The 16939-nt window shown below is 48.6% G+C and overlaps 1 protein-coding gene across 4 annotated transcripts in view; it reads right to left on the bottom strand.

Moving 5' to 3' along the window:
* Pafah2 (platelet activating factor acetylhydrolase 2) overlaps positions 1–3288 on the bottom strand; it is a 36352-nt gene extending 33064 nt beyond the window's left edge. For 2 of the 4 annotated variants that reach the window (XM_038333573.1, XM_038333574.1), the window contains exon 1: positions 804–844. Coding sequence is in view for 1 of the 4 variants with exons in the window: in XM_038333572.1 (XP_038189500.1) it covers positions 804–914 (111 nt within the window). In the remaining 3 variants the exon portion in view is untranslated. Of the gene's footprint in view, positions 1–803; positions 938–3131 lie in introns of those variants that run through there. The other 2 variants (XM_038333575.1, XM_038333572.1) reach the window with 2 other exon arrangements.
* Between the last annotated feature and the right edge of the window lie 13651 nt (positions 3289–16939).

The raw sequence follows: 16939 nt of genomic DNA on the forward strand, positions 1-16939 counted from the left end.
TGGGGCTTTCATTGCAGCGCTGACCTGCTGGAGTCCTGCTTCCAGCGAGCAGCTCTGTCCCTCTGCCAGCCCTGTGGACTTTTGATCACCAGCTATTCCAAGAATAAGCACCCCTCTTGGGCTTCCTTTCAGACAAAGCTCTCTAGGGGTCATGAGCTCGGGGCCCGTCTGATCTTTGGTCTCTGGAGGAAGTGAAGAAATAACCCGGTCATAGATGAAGACATCAAGACCTCAAGGGACAGGATTGAGCAACGAGGCGGCAAAACCAGAATGGTTTTGCCTGATAATGTTCTAGGGCACCAACAAACGGCACAAAGAGAACCTCTGTTGCTTGTGGAGGCCGTACAGTTTACAAAGCACTTTCACACACTGGAAAACAGAAGACGGAAATGAGTCCCAGAGAGCCAGTGCGATTCGCCCAAGGTCGCGGCAGGTGAGAGAGTTCCCTGCTGCACTTCAAGTTCACAACATCGGGAGGAAGAATTTGGCAGTCTTCTTCCACCCGCAAGACAAACAGGACAAAGAGGAGTGGAGAGCAGCGTGGAGGACACAAAGCAGCCGGCGCTCAGGGACGTGAGGGTCAAGGTGGGAATCGCGGGGTGTGGGAGTGGCAGTCCGCGGTGACCCTAGGAGGGCTTAGGTGCGGGGTGGATTCTGACGGGACTTGTCTGAATAGGAAACAATGGAGAGGAAAGATTAGCGGGCAGGTTCTGAGACTGAGAGACAAGAAGGCCCCACGCTGAATATGAAAAGGTCTTTGGATAGCTCAGTAGAAAATTGGAGCTTTCGTCAATCAAACTTACCCAGTCAAGCTGGTCACTCTGAAGCAATCTTAGAAGGATTGCTCGACGGAAACCCGACACCGCCCTGGAGCCCGTGGCCCTCTGGGAGTAGTAGTTACATTCATTCAACATGTGAGCTTAAACCTATGTTCTGCCCCTAAGTGTTAAACTACAAGTCCCGAGGCGCACGCGGTAGACTGCCTTGCCATCCCAGGACTACAATTCCCAGAGTTCCTGACTACACCCTGGAATGCGTGAAACCTGCCAAGGCCAGGGATACGGTGAGATTGCTCCCCCTGGTGGTCTGCGGAGCAGCAGCCGAGGTGACACGGCTCTAGCGGAGGGTTTTAGTACTGGAAAGTAACCCTCCGCCTCACTGGCCCTCACATAGTTCCCAGGCGTGCCAGGAAATACACCTGGCTTCACTTTGTTCTCAGGAAGATGTGGAGACGGAAATTTGTTCCTGTAGACAGGTTGTTTCCTGTGAAAATATGAGACTGATTGTTTAAGTTTAGGGTACGTCTCTGGCTGTCAAGCACCCCTGTTGATACCTGAGATTTTCCATTGTTCTCAGAGGACCCACTTAGCCGAGCATAGGGAGGAACCCGAGAGATCTGGGGGTCCACATCTCAACCCTCCTTCCTCTATTCACCCCCATTTGCGTGCCCCGTGCTGGGTTTTTGGAGACATATGGATGAACAAGATACTGTCCCAAGGATCAACAGAATTTACCATCTAGAGAAGGGTGGGAGAATCAGAGGGAGTGTGGGAGCCTTGAAAAACACCCACCCAAGCTAGAAGAAAGGGAACTGAGTCTCAAGATGCTTAAAGGAAGAGGAGAAAAGGAAGGACTTAGTGCAGGAGTGTGAAGATTTCAGATGAGATGTAACTGAGTTCAATCTTACAGAGTCACAGGCCGTGAGGGCTGGAATGGGAAGTCCAATAAATGAGAACAAAAACTGGATCATCCGTGAAGCTCAACCACAGGGTACATATCAGTAGCCCCAGTGTTCAGGACACAGACCAACCAGGCCTAGATCGTATAGTGAGACTGTCAAAGTCCCACCATCGCGATACATACCCAACAGCTCTCTACAACCTACTGAACGAGGCCCCAGTTTCTTATCCTGGCATTTAAGTGGCCAAAAGTGTAGGATTTCCTTCAAGGCAGCTACATGCTGACCTTTCCCCTGAGCCTAAGCCAGGTTGAAGGAGATCTGATCGGGAACATATACAAAGCTGCTCTCTGTCTAGTAAGAAAGAAGGCAAACATCAACAGATTGGTAACTTACCCACTAGGTACTTTCTGATGAGCGATGTAACAGAATAGTGTGGCTAAGAATACAGACCCTGCTCTGGGCTTCCCGAATAAGCTGAGATCTGCTGTTCTTCATTTTGGTGTCCATGGTGTTGTCGGCCCAAATCATTCACACCAGATTTCACTGGTATTTGGATGAACAACTTTGGATTCTCTATTCCTCCTCCCTGCTGAATTAGGACACTACTTTCTAAAATCAAGATGAAATTCGTATGTAATAAACATCATTAATTTTCTTTTGTTTTTTGAGAGGATGTAGCCCAGGCTAGCTTCAAACATACCTTCCTCTTCCCTCTGTCTTTCAAGGGTTGGGATCACTGGTACGTGACACCATGCCCAGCCTAAACACTCTTTTTTAAAATATTTTTGAAAGATTTACTTTTATCTTCGTGGGTGTTTTCAGTACATGTATGTATGTGAACTACATGTATGCACATGAACTGCATATATATGCCCATGGAAGTCAGAAGAGAGTATTAGATCCTCTGGAGCTGGAACTAAAGACGGTTGTGAGCTTCCAGGTTGGTGCTGGAAGTAGAGCCTAGGTCCTCTGGAAAAACAGTGTATTTAATCACTGAGCCATCTCTCCTGTCCACTAAACGTCTAATCTTAAATGTACATTTCAAAACTGTATGTGAGTGTGTGTGTGTGTGTGTGTGTGTGTGTGTACAGTGCATAATTGTGAATGTGTGTGCATGTGTATGGACACCAGGGCAGAATGTTGGATGTGTTTCTCTGTTACTCCCCACCTAATTGCCTTAGACAAGGTCTCTAACTCACTAGAAGCTCGCTCTTTGGGCTAGGCTGACCTGCCAGTGAAAGCCTTGAATTCATCCATCCGTCTCTGTCCACCTATGTTGGGGTTTTAGGAACACGCAACCATGCCCAGCTTTTTACATGGGTGCCGGGGAGTCGGATGCAGGTTCATTTCCCTGGTTCCCCCAATTTTTAAAAAGGGTTATTTTATTTTATGTGCACAGGGTGTTTGGGCTGTAGGTATGTAAAGTGCACCACGTGTGCCTTGTACTTACAGTGTCCAGAAGAGGGCGTCAGATCCCCTGAAACTGGAGTTACAGGCCTTTGTGATCCGTTCTGTAGGCTCTGGGAGCCCAACCTGGGGCAGCTGAGGGCTCTGAACCGCGGAGTCGTCTTCACGGTGCAGCGCCCCACCCTGCCCCCAACCAGCGTTGTTTGTAGAACAGTTCCAATACCTGGAAAGATTGCCTCTGCAACTTAAAGCCAATCCCCTCCTGACCACCAGAGAGAACTTTCCTCCTCTCTGTTGTCCTCCCTCCCACCATCGTCCCAGGGTTTGGGGCAAGCAACATGGTAAATGTTGACAATGCTGTTTTGTGCTCCTCGAACGACACCTGCCAACTCTAATCCAGGGCCACAGGGACACACCTGCCAGTACGCCAGCTGCGTTTATTCTCTTAGCAGTAAAGGGCAAAGAAGGTGACAGGGGCACACAGGACCAATCAGTAAGAGGGTGGTGGCAAAGAACTCCTCACCAAATTTGGGCTTCTGTTAGGCTTTTTTTCTGGGCAAGGACTCAAAGAAACAGGACTTCACTTTGAGGTGGAGGCTTCCAAGAAATGTCGGGGATGGAGAGCTGGCTCAGTAGGTAAAGGCCATTGCCACCAAGCCTGATAATCTGGGTTCATTCTCAGGGGCTGCTTGATGAAAGGAGATAACGAAAAAACATGTGCGCGTACATGAGCACACACACATGCACACGCACATGCGCGTGTGCACACACATGTAAATAAATAATTGTACTTTCAAAATTTAGAGAAGTAGCAATAAACTGAGGAAAAGCCGTCATGTGGATGCTGGGTGCCCAGGTTTTCTGGAGGAGCAGCCAGGGGTTTTAACCAACTAGCCATCTCGCCAGCCCCCACCCATACATCCTTGACCAAAGAACGCTCTTCTGTGGGGATGTATTCCTTTCCTCGGAGCTTGCAGCACAGGGAGGGACACACAAGGAGCGGTGATGGAGGAAGGCAGCACCGGCTAGATTGGACTAACCGACCTCGGAGACCACGGGAGTAATTGTTGCCATGGCCACCTGGCCCTCACATTCAAGAATCCCAGCGGGGGAGGGGGCGATGGTGGTGAACTCCTTTAATCCTAGCACAGGGAAAGCAGAGACCTTGATCTCTACACGTTCAAGGGCAGCCTGGTCTACACAGTGACTTCCAAAGCTACAGAGAAACCTGTCTCGGAAAGCCAAGGAAAAAAGTCAGTATCCCAACCGGGTCAACCGTACCTATCAGTCAGTGGCTTAGCATGTGTCCCTTCTGTCCTTAGGAACTCTTACTGTTTCTTTCCCCCATTTAATCCTCCGGTGGAATGAGCCTTTCCATTTCCAGAAGAGTACACACCTCCCCATTTTTCAAACAGGGAAACACAGGCATGAAAAGGTAACAACAGGCGCTGTGGGTGCCCACCTTATGTCCTCCCTCTTTCCCCTGAGTCCCCTTCCTGCCATGGTCATTTCCAGCCTGCCAAGAGCTGAGCCCCTTCGCTCAGGATCTGGCTTCTGTCCAGTCGCTTCCCTGCCTGTGGCAAGTGCATCATGGAGCAAAGGGGCTCATCCAGTAGCAGAGAGAGGGCAGAAACTACAGAAGGGGCAGGGGAGAAGGGACATCCCCCTAAGGCACGCCCAGTAACTTACTTGCTCCTACCAGGCCCTGCCTCCTAATAGCCTCCTACTAGCCTGAACTCATTGGTGGATTAACTCAGCGGTAAAGCCAGCACCTTAAAGAGCAGAAGTCGCTTCCCAACAGTGCCTTCAGCTGGGGATGTGGCTCAATGCGTAGAGTGAGGCCTAGCATGCACAAATCCCTGGGTTCTATTCCTAGCGCCAGTAGAAAACTGAGTGTAGTAGCCAGGTGGTAGTGGCACACACCTTTAATCCCAGCACTTAGGAGGCAGAGGCAGGCAGATCTCTGTGAGTTTGAAGCCAGCCTAGTCTACAAAGCAAGTTCCAGGACAGCCAGGGCTGTTACACAGAGAAACCTTGTCTTGAAAAACAAAAACAAAAAAATTGAGTGTGTTGTATTAGGGAGCGGGGCCCCTTGTTTGTCCTGGTCGCCCCGCTAGCTTACACCTGAAATAATCACATAGAAATTGTATTAATTAAATTACCTCCTGGCCCATTAGCTCTAGCCTCTTATTGGCTAACTCTCACATCTTGATTAACCCATTTCTATTAATGTGTATCACCACGTGACTGTGGCTAACTGGCAAGATTGTAACCTACGTCTGTCTCAGGCCGGAGATTCACGGCATCTGCCTAACTCTGCGCTTCTTCCCAGCAGCCAGTGCTGTCTTCCCTGCCTACCAAAGTTTTTGCCCTATCAAAAGGCCAAGGCAGTCTCTTTACTTAACCAATGAAAGCAACACAAATACAGAAAGACCACCTACACCATGAGTGTGGTAGCATATGCCCATAATCCCAGGTACAGACAGAGAGATCAGAAATTCGAGTTATCCTCGGCTACAGAATGAGTTTGAGGTTAGCCTGGGATATACAAGACCCTATCTTTTAAGAGAAAATCGCAATTGTGCCACCAGCCAGGGACTAAGGCTTTGTTCGACATAGTCTGTTTTAGGTGGAGGGGACAAGTACATCTCATCCAAACCATAATGTCCATCTTTACTGCATCCCTGTGTCCTCAACCGTCCATCCTCAGGAAGCCACCATGTCTGTGCCCAGTGCTTGGCATGATAGAGTCAGAAGGTCTGTCACACCACCTCCGGTTTGAAGGCAGGAAGCAGCAGAGCCAGGATCGAAACTCCCATCTACCTCAACCGGACATTTCGACTCTGGGATACAGAAAGTACTGGAAGTGGAATCTTCAGGGTACCCATATTCTTCCTCTCTCAGGCCTGAACTCCAAGCTTGGATGGGCTTTCCTGATCACCAGAGCCCTGGCTGGGAGTAGCAGGGACCACAGAGCCCTGGAGAAGAGCAATCAGAGGCCTTCTCTACAAGGCAGAGAGAAGCTGGGCAGGCAGGGCATCCTGCACTTTGCTTCCTGACTTCTTCCAGGCCTTTGAGAGTTTACTTGGCCTCAGCAACATCCTGCTTCCCAGAATCTCTCACCAGAATTGGCTGATGAGGACAGAGCCAGTTCAGAGATGCCAGAGGCCAAGGCAGGGCCCAGTTCCCACTCCTGGCTTCTCTTTCTGGCTCCCAGCCCTGTTATCAAGGACACCATCAAAAGCCTGGCAGAGGCTTGCCTTCCTGCCAAGCCTAAGGAGGCCTGGAGGCACGAAACTCTCCTGTGTTTAAGGATGGGGAGAGATGCCGAACAGGTTGGGAGTAGAGAGGTTACGAAGCAAGCCATTAGTCCGTATTTACCCTCTGGGTCCTCTCACCACTTGACACAAAGGTAGCAGCCCTTGTCAAAAGCCCTGAACGCTTCCCATGTGTGGACCAATGTCCTCCTGCCAACCAGATCCGTTCCTTCCTCTTCCGCATACAGTGATGGCTAGTCCCTGGCAGGCGCGCACCCGGTCTCCTCTCTGCTTTCTTACAATTTCACACTGCTCTCATCGCTTCGGTACCCTCATCTCTCCTGTCTGCCCCCACGGTGCTCCTCGGTGTTCCCCTAGTAGGACCACCCCCATGACAGCGCACACAGTAGTGAAGTGGCCGCCTCTCCCTGTGAGTCATAACAAAGCGTTCCTTCATTAAGTCTCTTTAGTCTGCTATTCCGTCACAGGCATGAGAAGAGTAGCCTAATAAAGACAGCCTTGTGAGAAACTCAGGCTAGCCTTGAACTCATAGTAATTCTCCTGCCTCAGCAACCCGTGTGTGGATCGTAGGTGTGTGCCATCATACCCAGTTTGGGCGTATTTTATTCTAAGTCTGACGGAAGCTACTGGGGGTTGGCTTTAAAATATTGGCTACGGGGTTGCTGGGGAGATGGCTCCGTGGATGAAGAGCTTGCCACACAAGTATGTAAATACCGGCTGGGCGTGGCAGCCCACCTGCAACTCCAGGAAGAGACGGAGAAAACATGGAGCAAGCTGATAGCTAGACTAGCCAGACAGGTGAGCTCCGGGTACGATTTAGAGGCCTTGCCTCAATGAATAAAGTGGCTGAGGAAGACACCCAGTGTCAGCCTTGGGTCTCCACATGCATGTAGACATAGGAGAGCCCACACATAGCTATGCTTATACCCACATACACATGGAAAATATAAATAATGGCTACACTATGGCTTAACTTGACCAAGGCCACAGACCAAGGCATCTTCCACTAAGAGAACTTCTTACCGATCTCCAGAGAAGGGGGAACGCCATGGCCTGGGAGGGCACCCAGAGAACTGCCTCAGCAGTCAGGAGGCAGGATTCTCTAGTGTGGTCTCCTTGGGAACAGGAGGGAGGTGCTGGAGATGGGTAAGGCCTGACCTATTTGCACCGTTTCAAGAGGCACAGGGACCAGATAGTTGGTAGCTGGTGGTTAGAGCTGAACACTGCCCCTGTGGGTGAGCCAACTGAGGAGGCGGTGGGGGTGGCCTCTGAGCCTTTGGGAAGTCTATGCCACTCCAGGGCCAGCTACTTACCCTTCCTTAATAAAGAGAGCCTTGGTAAGGAGCCAGGCAAAGCTGAGGTCAGGGCTGCTGGGGAGGGGAGAGCAGAGCCCAGAGCCCAGCACCTGATCTTGCTGCCAAATGGTGGGGAGATGAGAGCTAGGCTTTAGGGCTTGTTTGGAAGTGGCATTAAAAGAGCTTTATGAACAGCCAGAGATGGTGTCACATACATGACAAGTAACGGTGTCATGTATGTGACAAGAGGCCCATCCTTCTTAGTCTGGAATGGACACAAGTGTTTCTCCCACGCCCCAGAACCTGTTGTGTAGTGCACAGCCTCACAGCCACACGTCTGATGTCGGTGACTTGGTAAAGAGTGGATGAGGAAAGAGTACCTCCAAGACTCAAGGCAGACGGAAAGTATTCAACACAATACTGGAGATGAAGGGAGCCAGAGGATTGCTGTACTGTTTATTATCAAGCAAAATCTGTGCACAGCAATCACAAGAAAGGACAGGGAATCCGAAACGGGTCACCAGTTGCTTCGCCGCTGCCTCTGCTCACCTCCTTGTCCCAGAGGGGTAGACCTAGGTTCTGTCTTCTCTTTTGTGTCGTGTTCTCTGCCCTTTGGACCAAACTGCTCCTTTTCATTGACTAGCAGACCAGCAACAGGGTTCCCGTAACCGGCTGGCCCATAGCAGGGACTCTAAGCGGCCGCTGCTGTGTCCACTGAGAAAGTAGAAAGTTTGGCAGAACTCAAGCCCTAGGTGCCAGCTCTAGCCCCCCCCCCCCCAGCTAGGCAACCCTCAGGAGAGCAATCTTACTTCTCCTCATCTCCCTCCCCTCATCTGGAAGCCCAGATAGAAGGCCTGGTTCTTCTGGTAGTTATGAGAATTAAATGAACTTGTGTCTGTCTGGGACCAGCCCTTGCACGGTCTGCATCAGTTACAACAGCATCGATCTCTAATACACTGAAGTGAGCCAAGACTCAGAGAGAAACGAGACTGAGGCCCCTCTGTCTTTTCCTCCGAGCTCACTTCTGGACCTGCTTCTCCCCCACCCCCATCCCACTTCTCTGTGGGCTTTCTCCTCAAGGCGCCCACAGAAAGCTGGCAGAGTTCACGATGCCAGGCAGCCATCCCTGGGGAAGGAGAGGAGGAGAAATAGATCCTCTTTCTACTGCTGTTAATCACCTGGGTTTGAAGCACCCTGCTCGCTGGGTAACAGCGCGGTGGCTCTGCTGATTAATCCCTAGGTGGTCAGAGCTGGCATGGTGGTGTCTGGGTGTGGACTATTCTGAGAAGGTCCTCGAACTCCCTCGAGGGAGCCCCAGCTTCAGAAGTCTCCAGAGAGTCTATTTCAGAGGAACAGGCAGGAGAATAAAATAACTTCAGGCTCAAGCTTTGAAATTTATTTGCTCGGTTTGGCCAATCCTGCCATTTCAAAGAACTCTGTCCCATGGGACTGGCCAGACCTCAAAACTTAGCCTGCAGCCCGAGGTATGGATGCTGGCTTGTGTATAATGCCTGCTGTCCTGCATGGCCTCTGGCTTTAAAATTTTTAATTAATAAATTTAGAGACAGGGTCTATGAATGCTGGGCTGGCTTAGAACTATGTAAGTATAGCTCAGGCTAGCTTTGGACTCATAGCAACCCTCCCATCTCCTTGCTCCTGGGTGTGGTGCTGGGATTACAGCTCTGCTCCACCACATTCAGTTTTCTCTGAATAATAGAAGTTCATCTTATGATGTGAGATTCCCCTCTGTACGCTGTGACTATGTTTTATTATCATTGGTTAACAAAGAAGCTGCTTCAGCCTATAGCAGGACAGAATAGAGCTATGTGGGAAAACTAGACTGAACTCTGGGAGAAAGAAGGCAGAGTCAGAGAGACACCATATAGCCACCAAAGGAGAAAGATGCCTGGCAGGCCCTTACTGGTAAACTATGAGCCTTGTGGTAAAATATGAAATAATAGGAATGGGTTAATTTAAGATGGAAGAATTAGTTAATAAGAAGCCTGAGCTAATAGGCCAAACAGTGTTTTAATTAATATAGTTTCTGTGTTATTCAGGTCTGGGTGGCTAGGAAGCAAACAAGCAGCCTTCATTTACAAATTGGAGTGCCAATGTGGGCTGACCACATCCACATAAAACCTTAGAAAACTTGAAAAGCAATTCTAGACACGAATAAACACGAGTTTCACAGTTTAACACAGTTTCTTGGTAGCCGCATTTTTTTTTGGATGGACTCTGTTTGCTGGCTGCAGGCCTAAGTATGTCTCCTTTGAGAGAGGTCTTCCTGACTCAGCCATGGCAGCAAAGGCTGCAAGACTTTGTTAGGGGAAGGCTTCCTTGGTTTGTGCTAGTTGCTTAAGCTCTAGCTCTTTCAAGAGGCCAAGCACTTAAATGGGGTCTGTGAGCAGAGTGTTGCAAACTGCTTAATGGTGATATAGATCCTTTATGACCCTGGAGCTGGGGGAGTGCGCATGACTCTCAGAGGCAGTGAACATGCCTCTGCCATGTTGGACTGGGTGGAGCCAAAAGGCAGGGCCATGGAGTTGGTCCTAGCCACACCTGCTTAGCATTTAAAAAAAAAGGTGTACCTGATCAGAAAATGATTACATATACGCAATAAAGACAGATTCAGATAAAAATAAACCTCTAAAGGGGTCACAGTGTGTTTAAAAATGTACAAAGGCTTGAGAGAGAGAGAGATAAAAAAAATAGTTATAAAATAAAGTAAATGGTTTTAAAAAATAAAACAAAGTCTTTAAAGAGACAGTAAAAGTAATATAAAGAATACAGATAGTCATAGATTAAAGGAGTAAAGCAAAATAAACTACATAAACATAAAAATACACAGAGAGTCGGATTATGTATATTATGTTTTCTTTGAATTTTTTTAACTGTGAATGAGCTAAGTTCAGAGAGACATTTCATTGTATGGACTGTTAAGCTAAACCAACATATATATTTTAAAGGTATTGTGGCTTCAAAATTTGGGTCTAAGAACATGTTGCTTTGGAAAAGAGGTTCTGCTTTTGTTTCCACAGAGGATATAAAGCTGTGGATTCCTTACCGGCTTATATGGTTTGATCAAACAAGAGCCCCTGAAGCAACAGCCCAGATGCTCCAACATCCATGACAGTTTCAGGACTGCTGGCTGAGATGGACCTGCCATACAGGATACACCATAAAAGACCTGATTAACAGTGCCCCCATTCAGCAAGAAGTAGTCTAGAGAACAACACCCAAATTCTCTAAATGATTGTTTTTGTATGTTTGTTTACATTTAAAGGAAGATATGCTATAGAGATGAATACTTTGCATTGGTATGGATCTTGGTTTATTGATACAAATTTTAGGCCAATTTTGTTATATGTACATTTCTGCTCTTGATTAAGGTATTGTGTTTGCGCAGCTCATTTAAAAATGTAATGTATAATTAAGAAATAGAGGTTAATAGATAGGGATCTATAATAGTCAAGCTTGTAGTCATGTTAGGTTTTCTAGATGTACAGAGCTATATTTCAGATAGATATTCTTGAAATCTTTCAAAGACATACAGAATATGGCATTTAAAATGTTTTAAGGACTTAGGACTTTTCATGATAGTGAGAAATGTCTGCTTCTGGCAGCAGCAATTACTTCAGAGAGGTTGATGGATATTAAAAACTTATTATGGAATTTGCTTTTAATGTGACAACGCTAGCCATTTGGGCAAGAAATTGCTCTTGCCCGGACTGCTTGATAGTATGCTGTATAAACTGGACAAGCAGGATCCACAGAGAAATGACTGCTATACTTGCCTAACGAAGGTGAGACAATCCTTCAGGGTTTCTGCTTCATGAAAGAGTCTGCAAGGCATTCTGCAGGACACAGAAAAAAGTGACTAACAAACTGCCAGTATAGGCAGAACTGTCTTTGAAATTTCCTGCTTCATCGAAAAGTCTGCCAGATAGTATGGGTCTGTAGGCTGAAGATGGATGCTCCAATGTTATAGAAGAACTTTGGGTGACTGTCCAGGCAGCAAGACGTCTCTGTCTATTCTAGAGTTTTGGAAGTTGCTTAGAATGCACTTCCTGTTAATTTAGGTAATATATCCTTCTAGAATCTTTGAAGAGTTAAAGAAAGATACTTATGGTTTTCCTTAGTTATGATAAAGGATAAATTAGATATAAAACTTTAGACTCATGACGATAGGATAAATTATAGGCTATTTTCCTTAATTTGTCAAATGGAAATGAACTAAATATTGTTACTATAATTCTTGCTTGGTACCTGTTTTGTTATATGTAATTTTACTATGTTAAAGTTAAAACCTTCCTTTTCATTTAGGGCAGAAAAAGGGAGGTGATGTGGGATTCCCCCTCTGTATGCTATGAATATGTTTTATTACCCTTGGTTAATGAAGAATTGGCTTTGGGCCTATGGCAGCGCAGAATAGAGCGAGATGGCAGAGGTCAGGGAGACGCCATGTAGCTGCCGAGGGAGTAACATGCCAGCACCAGTAAGACACAGCCTGGTGGTGAAATAGACTAATAGAAACGGGTTAATTCAAGGTGTAAGAGTTAGCTAGAAATATGCCTGAGTCATTGGCCAAATAGCACTGTAATTAATACAGTTTCTGTGTGATTATTTCGGTTCTAGGCAGCCAGGAAACAAATGAGCAGCCTCCACCTACAATCCTCCAAGAAGCAGACATTTAAATTATGATTAATAACAGTAGAAAAATTATAGTTGTTAAGTGGCAACAAAAATAATTTTATGGTTGGCGGCCACCACAACATAGGGAACTGTATTAAAGGGTCACAACATTAGAAAGGTTGAGAACCACTGGAGTCCAGCTTGTGTCAGGTGGGGTGGGGTGGGAGGACCTAACCGGCCCTGCTAGAGATCGAACCCATGCCCTTATGTCCTTGGGCAAAGAAGGCAAGTGCTCTATCACTGAGCCACACTCCCAGCCCCTGGGGTGCTATTTGGCGCTTGACAGGCATGGTTTGCAGACTGTTGCATGCTCGATACCTCACTCACACACACACACACCCCTTTGGGAAGCAACTATCCTGAGCATTCCCATCATGCAGTTGAGAAAACAGAAGCACAGAAAGGTCACTTGCCCAGGAGGGCGGAGTTTATGGGGACACTTGGGCTATACTGTTAACCACAGTGTTCATTCACGTTTGGGGCCTCCCTCTCAGAAAGATGTAGCCAGTCCTTCTGAAGAAACAGAAAAGGAGGGAGAAAGGGAGTAATTCAGACCAAACTCCATGGAGGTGGCTTTAGCTCCAGTCTCTGTGCCCTGTGCCTCAAACAGGAGGCAACACCTGTCCCCAGGCTGGGAGGCAGAACCACTAGGGCTGTGAGGCAAAACCTACTCTGCTTAGAGGTCCAGGGGCACTGGCTAGTCCTCAAGATCACAGGAAAAAGGAGCCTCGCCTCCCCCGCACCGAACCCAGTCCTTGCAGGCACCTCACTGTGTCCTCACCTTCCTGTGGTCACGTCCTGCTCCGCAGGATGATGGCTTCCACCCTGTAGAGCAGCACCCAGCTGCAGGACATGGGTCTTCTAGTGGCTTTGATGAGCACTAAAGAGTCCTACAGATGCCCCAGGAGCCCTTGGCACAGCCCAGAAGTCTGTTTTTAGGATGAGCTTAGGACAGTCCCTCTCCTCTGCCTCCACCCAAGCCTGCAAGCAAGCGTGGGGAATTGGTTTAGACAAGCCCAGGCCCTGCTGGCCCGAGAAACTCCCCTGCAGGAATGGAGGTGACGAGGATGTGTGTTTGTGTCTGTGTGCTGCAACGCAAAAGGAACATGCTTCCGGCACGACCCAGCCATGAGCTCAGGAACACACTTCCGGCACGACCCAGCCATGAGCCCAGGAACACGCTTCCAGCATGGCCCAGCCATGAGCCCAGGGACAAGGGTACCACGGCAGTCAGAGCATGACCAGAGTATCCCTGTTGTGTGAATAAACTTTTCCTGGGGATAGGGAGCCCCCAAACAGACCAAAGTACGGATACAACCAAAGTCCAACTTGATGAATCAATGAGTTTTTATTGAGATTACGTACAGGAATACAGGTGAGGGGTTACTCGGAGTAGAAATGACTCAAAGACAGCTACACCAAGGCCTACCCCAGTACCTGACAGCTCACAGAAGCTGGGAACAGCATGAGGCAGGGCTCACAAGCAGCTCAACAGGTTGCAGGTTGGAGGGTGTCCCTTTCAAGGGGCTACTGGTCTAAAGCTCTTCCAGGTAGGTAGGCTGGTCTCAGAGCTTTCTTTCAGGTTGACTTATCTGAGAGTGACCGTGAGCTTTTTTATTTACTGGGGGTGGGGAAGGGGGGTCAGTTTCACGGACTTCCTGAACCTAGCTTTAGCTGTTTATCTTCCTGCTTACGGGGATTCCCCTCTGGATGGACTGTGTCAATCACACGAAACTGTTGAACAATTTCGGAGTCCTCAAGCCTGCGCGCCTTGGCCCACCCATCTTTCTCACTCTGCTTCTCCTTCACTGTTCAGAGCCTTTGTTGGAATTCACCGTCTCAGAGCTGCAGGGAGGGGGCGCACCAGACCCTTCTGCCTTTCTACCCTTACACAACAGCAGCCTTCTGGCTTTCCTGACTCAATGGAGGACGCTGGGGCTGCAGCCAAAGACACACTTGGCTCATCTGTGAGCCTCTTCTTTTCTGTGGCCAAACCACCTCTAGAATCCACAGACTCTGCCCTTTCTAACCTTGTCACCCAGGTCCAGGCCACCTTTACGGCTCTCCTGCTCTAAGCTTAACCCAGCAGGTCTCCCCATCTAGTCTGAGTCTGTGTGGTGCTGGGAAAACAGGCCACATAGCTACTCACCTGCCTCTGAACCTGTGCCCTGTCTGTCCCTGTGTCTGGAGCCAAGGGGAGTCCCCTGACATCGCCACTCCTCCCCTTTCCCAACACTTTGGAAGATTTTCATCAAAGTCTTCTGCTTCCATCCTGGAAAGAAGCCTCCATGAGAACGTTTCCAGCTACCTGCTCCCCTGAGGGGCTGCCGGGCCCACAGGATGAAGCTCACTAAATAACTGTGGAATGAGGTGACCATTTCCTTACTCCCTCACAGTGACAGGGATTTTTCTCAAAAACACATTTGGAAGCTGGAAAAGTGGCTCAGTTGGTAGTGTTGTGCCTGAGGCTTTTCTCCGAATTTACAGGTACATGGGGTGTGGTGCCTGCTAGGTTAGACTCTCACAAAGACGGGGCCTGGGTTTAAAATGGTTTTTGTTTTGTCTCTTCAGTAGCACGCTAGTGTAGTACACACAAAGCCCTGGGTTAGTTGGGACACCACATAAACCTGGTACAGTGGTCCATGCCTGTAATCCCAGCAAGGCAAGGTCATTCTTGACCACAAAGCATGTTCAAGGCCAGCCTCCAAACCAAACCAAACCTGCTCTGTAGCTGGGAGGTAACTCGGTGGGAGAGCAGTAACTTTGCTTATGGAAGCCCCAAGGTTCCAATCTAGTGCAGCCCAAACAAAGCAAAATAAAACCGCAAACAGTATCGCTTCCTTTCCAGTCTTAAGGTCAATATCACTCCTTAGAGGGTTTCTTCCTGAGTCTCCTGACCAGAATACTGGTCACTCCTTTAACAGCAGCGCGTGGAATAGGGCGCCTCTCACTCAGCAGAGAGATGGCCTTGTTTAGTGATTAAAGGAGCAGACGGTGGAGCTGGGGAGACGGCTCAGCGGGAAGGAGCACTTGTTCTTGCAGATGACCCAGGTGTGGTGCCCAGAACCCACATGGTGGCTCACAATTATCTGTAATTCATGTTCCAGTGAATCTGCCGCCCTCTTCCGGCCCCCACAGGCACCAGGCGTGCGCAGGATAGTCAGATACATACGTGTGGTGGTGGCGCACGCCTTTAATCCCAGCATTCCAGAGGCAGAGGCAGGCAGATCTCTGTAAATTCAAGGCCAGCCTGGTCTACAGAGTGAGTTCTAGGGCAGCCAGGGCTACACAGAGAAACACACACACAGAGAACCAAAAACAACAACAAACAAGACAAAAAAGGAATGGCTGGGTATTGTGGCATATACCTTTAATCCCAGCACTTGGGAGGCAGAGACAGACAGATCTTCGCAAGTTCAAAACTAGCCTGGTCTACATAGTGAGTTTGAGTACAGCCAGAGCTACATAGAGAGACCACGCCTCAGAATTTAAAGAAAAGGCGAATAGATGGCTTAAGAACTAGCTAAGTCATGGGAATGCAGACAGAGTAGCAGGGAACTCAAGTTCCCTGAGTTTGGCTTTTGCTTCTGTAAAATGGGGGTGATGATCCTATCTCTTTTCCCATCATTCCCAACATGCTCAGGTTGTAGTCACTTACACCGCTGACCTTATTTAGTGCCTCCCGGGGAACGTGGTCCAAGTCAGAGCTGCTAAGGATCTGTTAGGTGAATGTGAGGGGGGTGGAGAGAAGTGGAGACGAGGTGAGGACCTGGAGGAGACTGGGGGCTCTAACTGAGGAGAGTGAGGGCAGCTTCCTGCAGGAACGAAACCTCCCCCAATTCCAGGCAGCTGAGCAAGCCAGCCTGGTAAGATGGGAACAGCACATACCCACACCCATCTTCTGTGTGAAAAGGCCTGGTATTTGCCTGAGAGACTGTCTATCCCTGAGCAACCAACCTCTTAGTGCCAAGAGGCCAGTTTCCCTTCGAATCTGTTTTCAGGATGTTCCTAGGCACACAGCTGTGCCATCTCCTCAGGCTGGCTGCTCACTGAGGATAAAATGGTCACCCAGTGGCTCTTCTATCAAGTCAGCATCCCCCCCCAGATCAGGGGAAGGGTACCTCCTTGTGGATAAACTATCCCCCACCAGTGGCTCTACTAGGACCTATTACCTAGGCAACCCTCCAGGGAGGATGCTCCATTCTACAGATGCAGGTAGTCACTGCCCAGTTCTATCCAGTGGTCAGGGGGACAAACAGAAGCCCCATCAGGCCAGGCTCTGGGTTCAAATCTTCCCCCAGACACTTCAAGCTGGGTCACCTTAGGGAGAGTCTGTCCCCTCTCTGAGCTTCACTTTTCTCAACAGTTAAAATAAAAAAATAAAAAAGGGGCTGGCAAGGTGGCTCAATGGTTAAGAGCACTAACTGCTCCTCCAGAGGACCCGGGTTCAACTTCCAGCACCCACATGGCAGCTCGCAGCTGTCTGTAACTCCAGTTCCAGAGAATCTGTCGTCGTTATACCAATGCACATGAAATAAAGTTAAATAAAGTTTAAAAAAATAAAATTAAAATTAAAAAACGACAAT

The sequence above is a fragment of the Arvicola amphibius genome, chromosome 6 (assembly GCF_903992535.2).
Source record: "Arvicola amphibius chromosome 6, mArvAmp1.2, whole genome shotgun sequence".
NCBI classification, from domain to species: Eukaryota; Metazoa; Chordata; class Mammalia; order Rodentia; family Cricetidae; genus Arvicola; species Arvicola amphibius.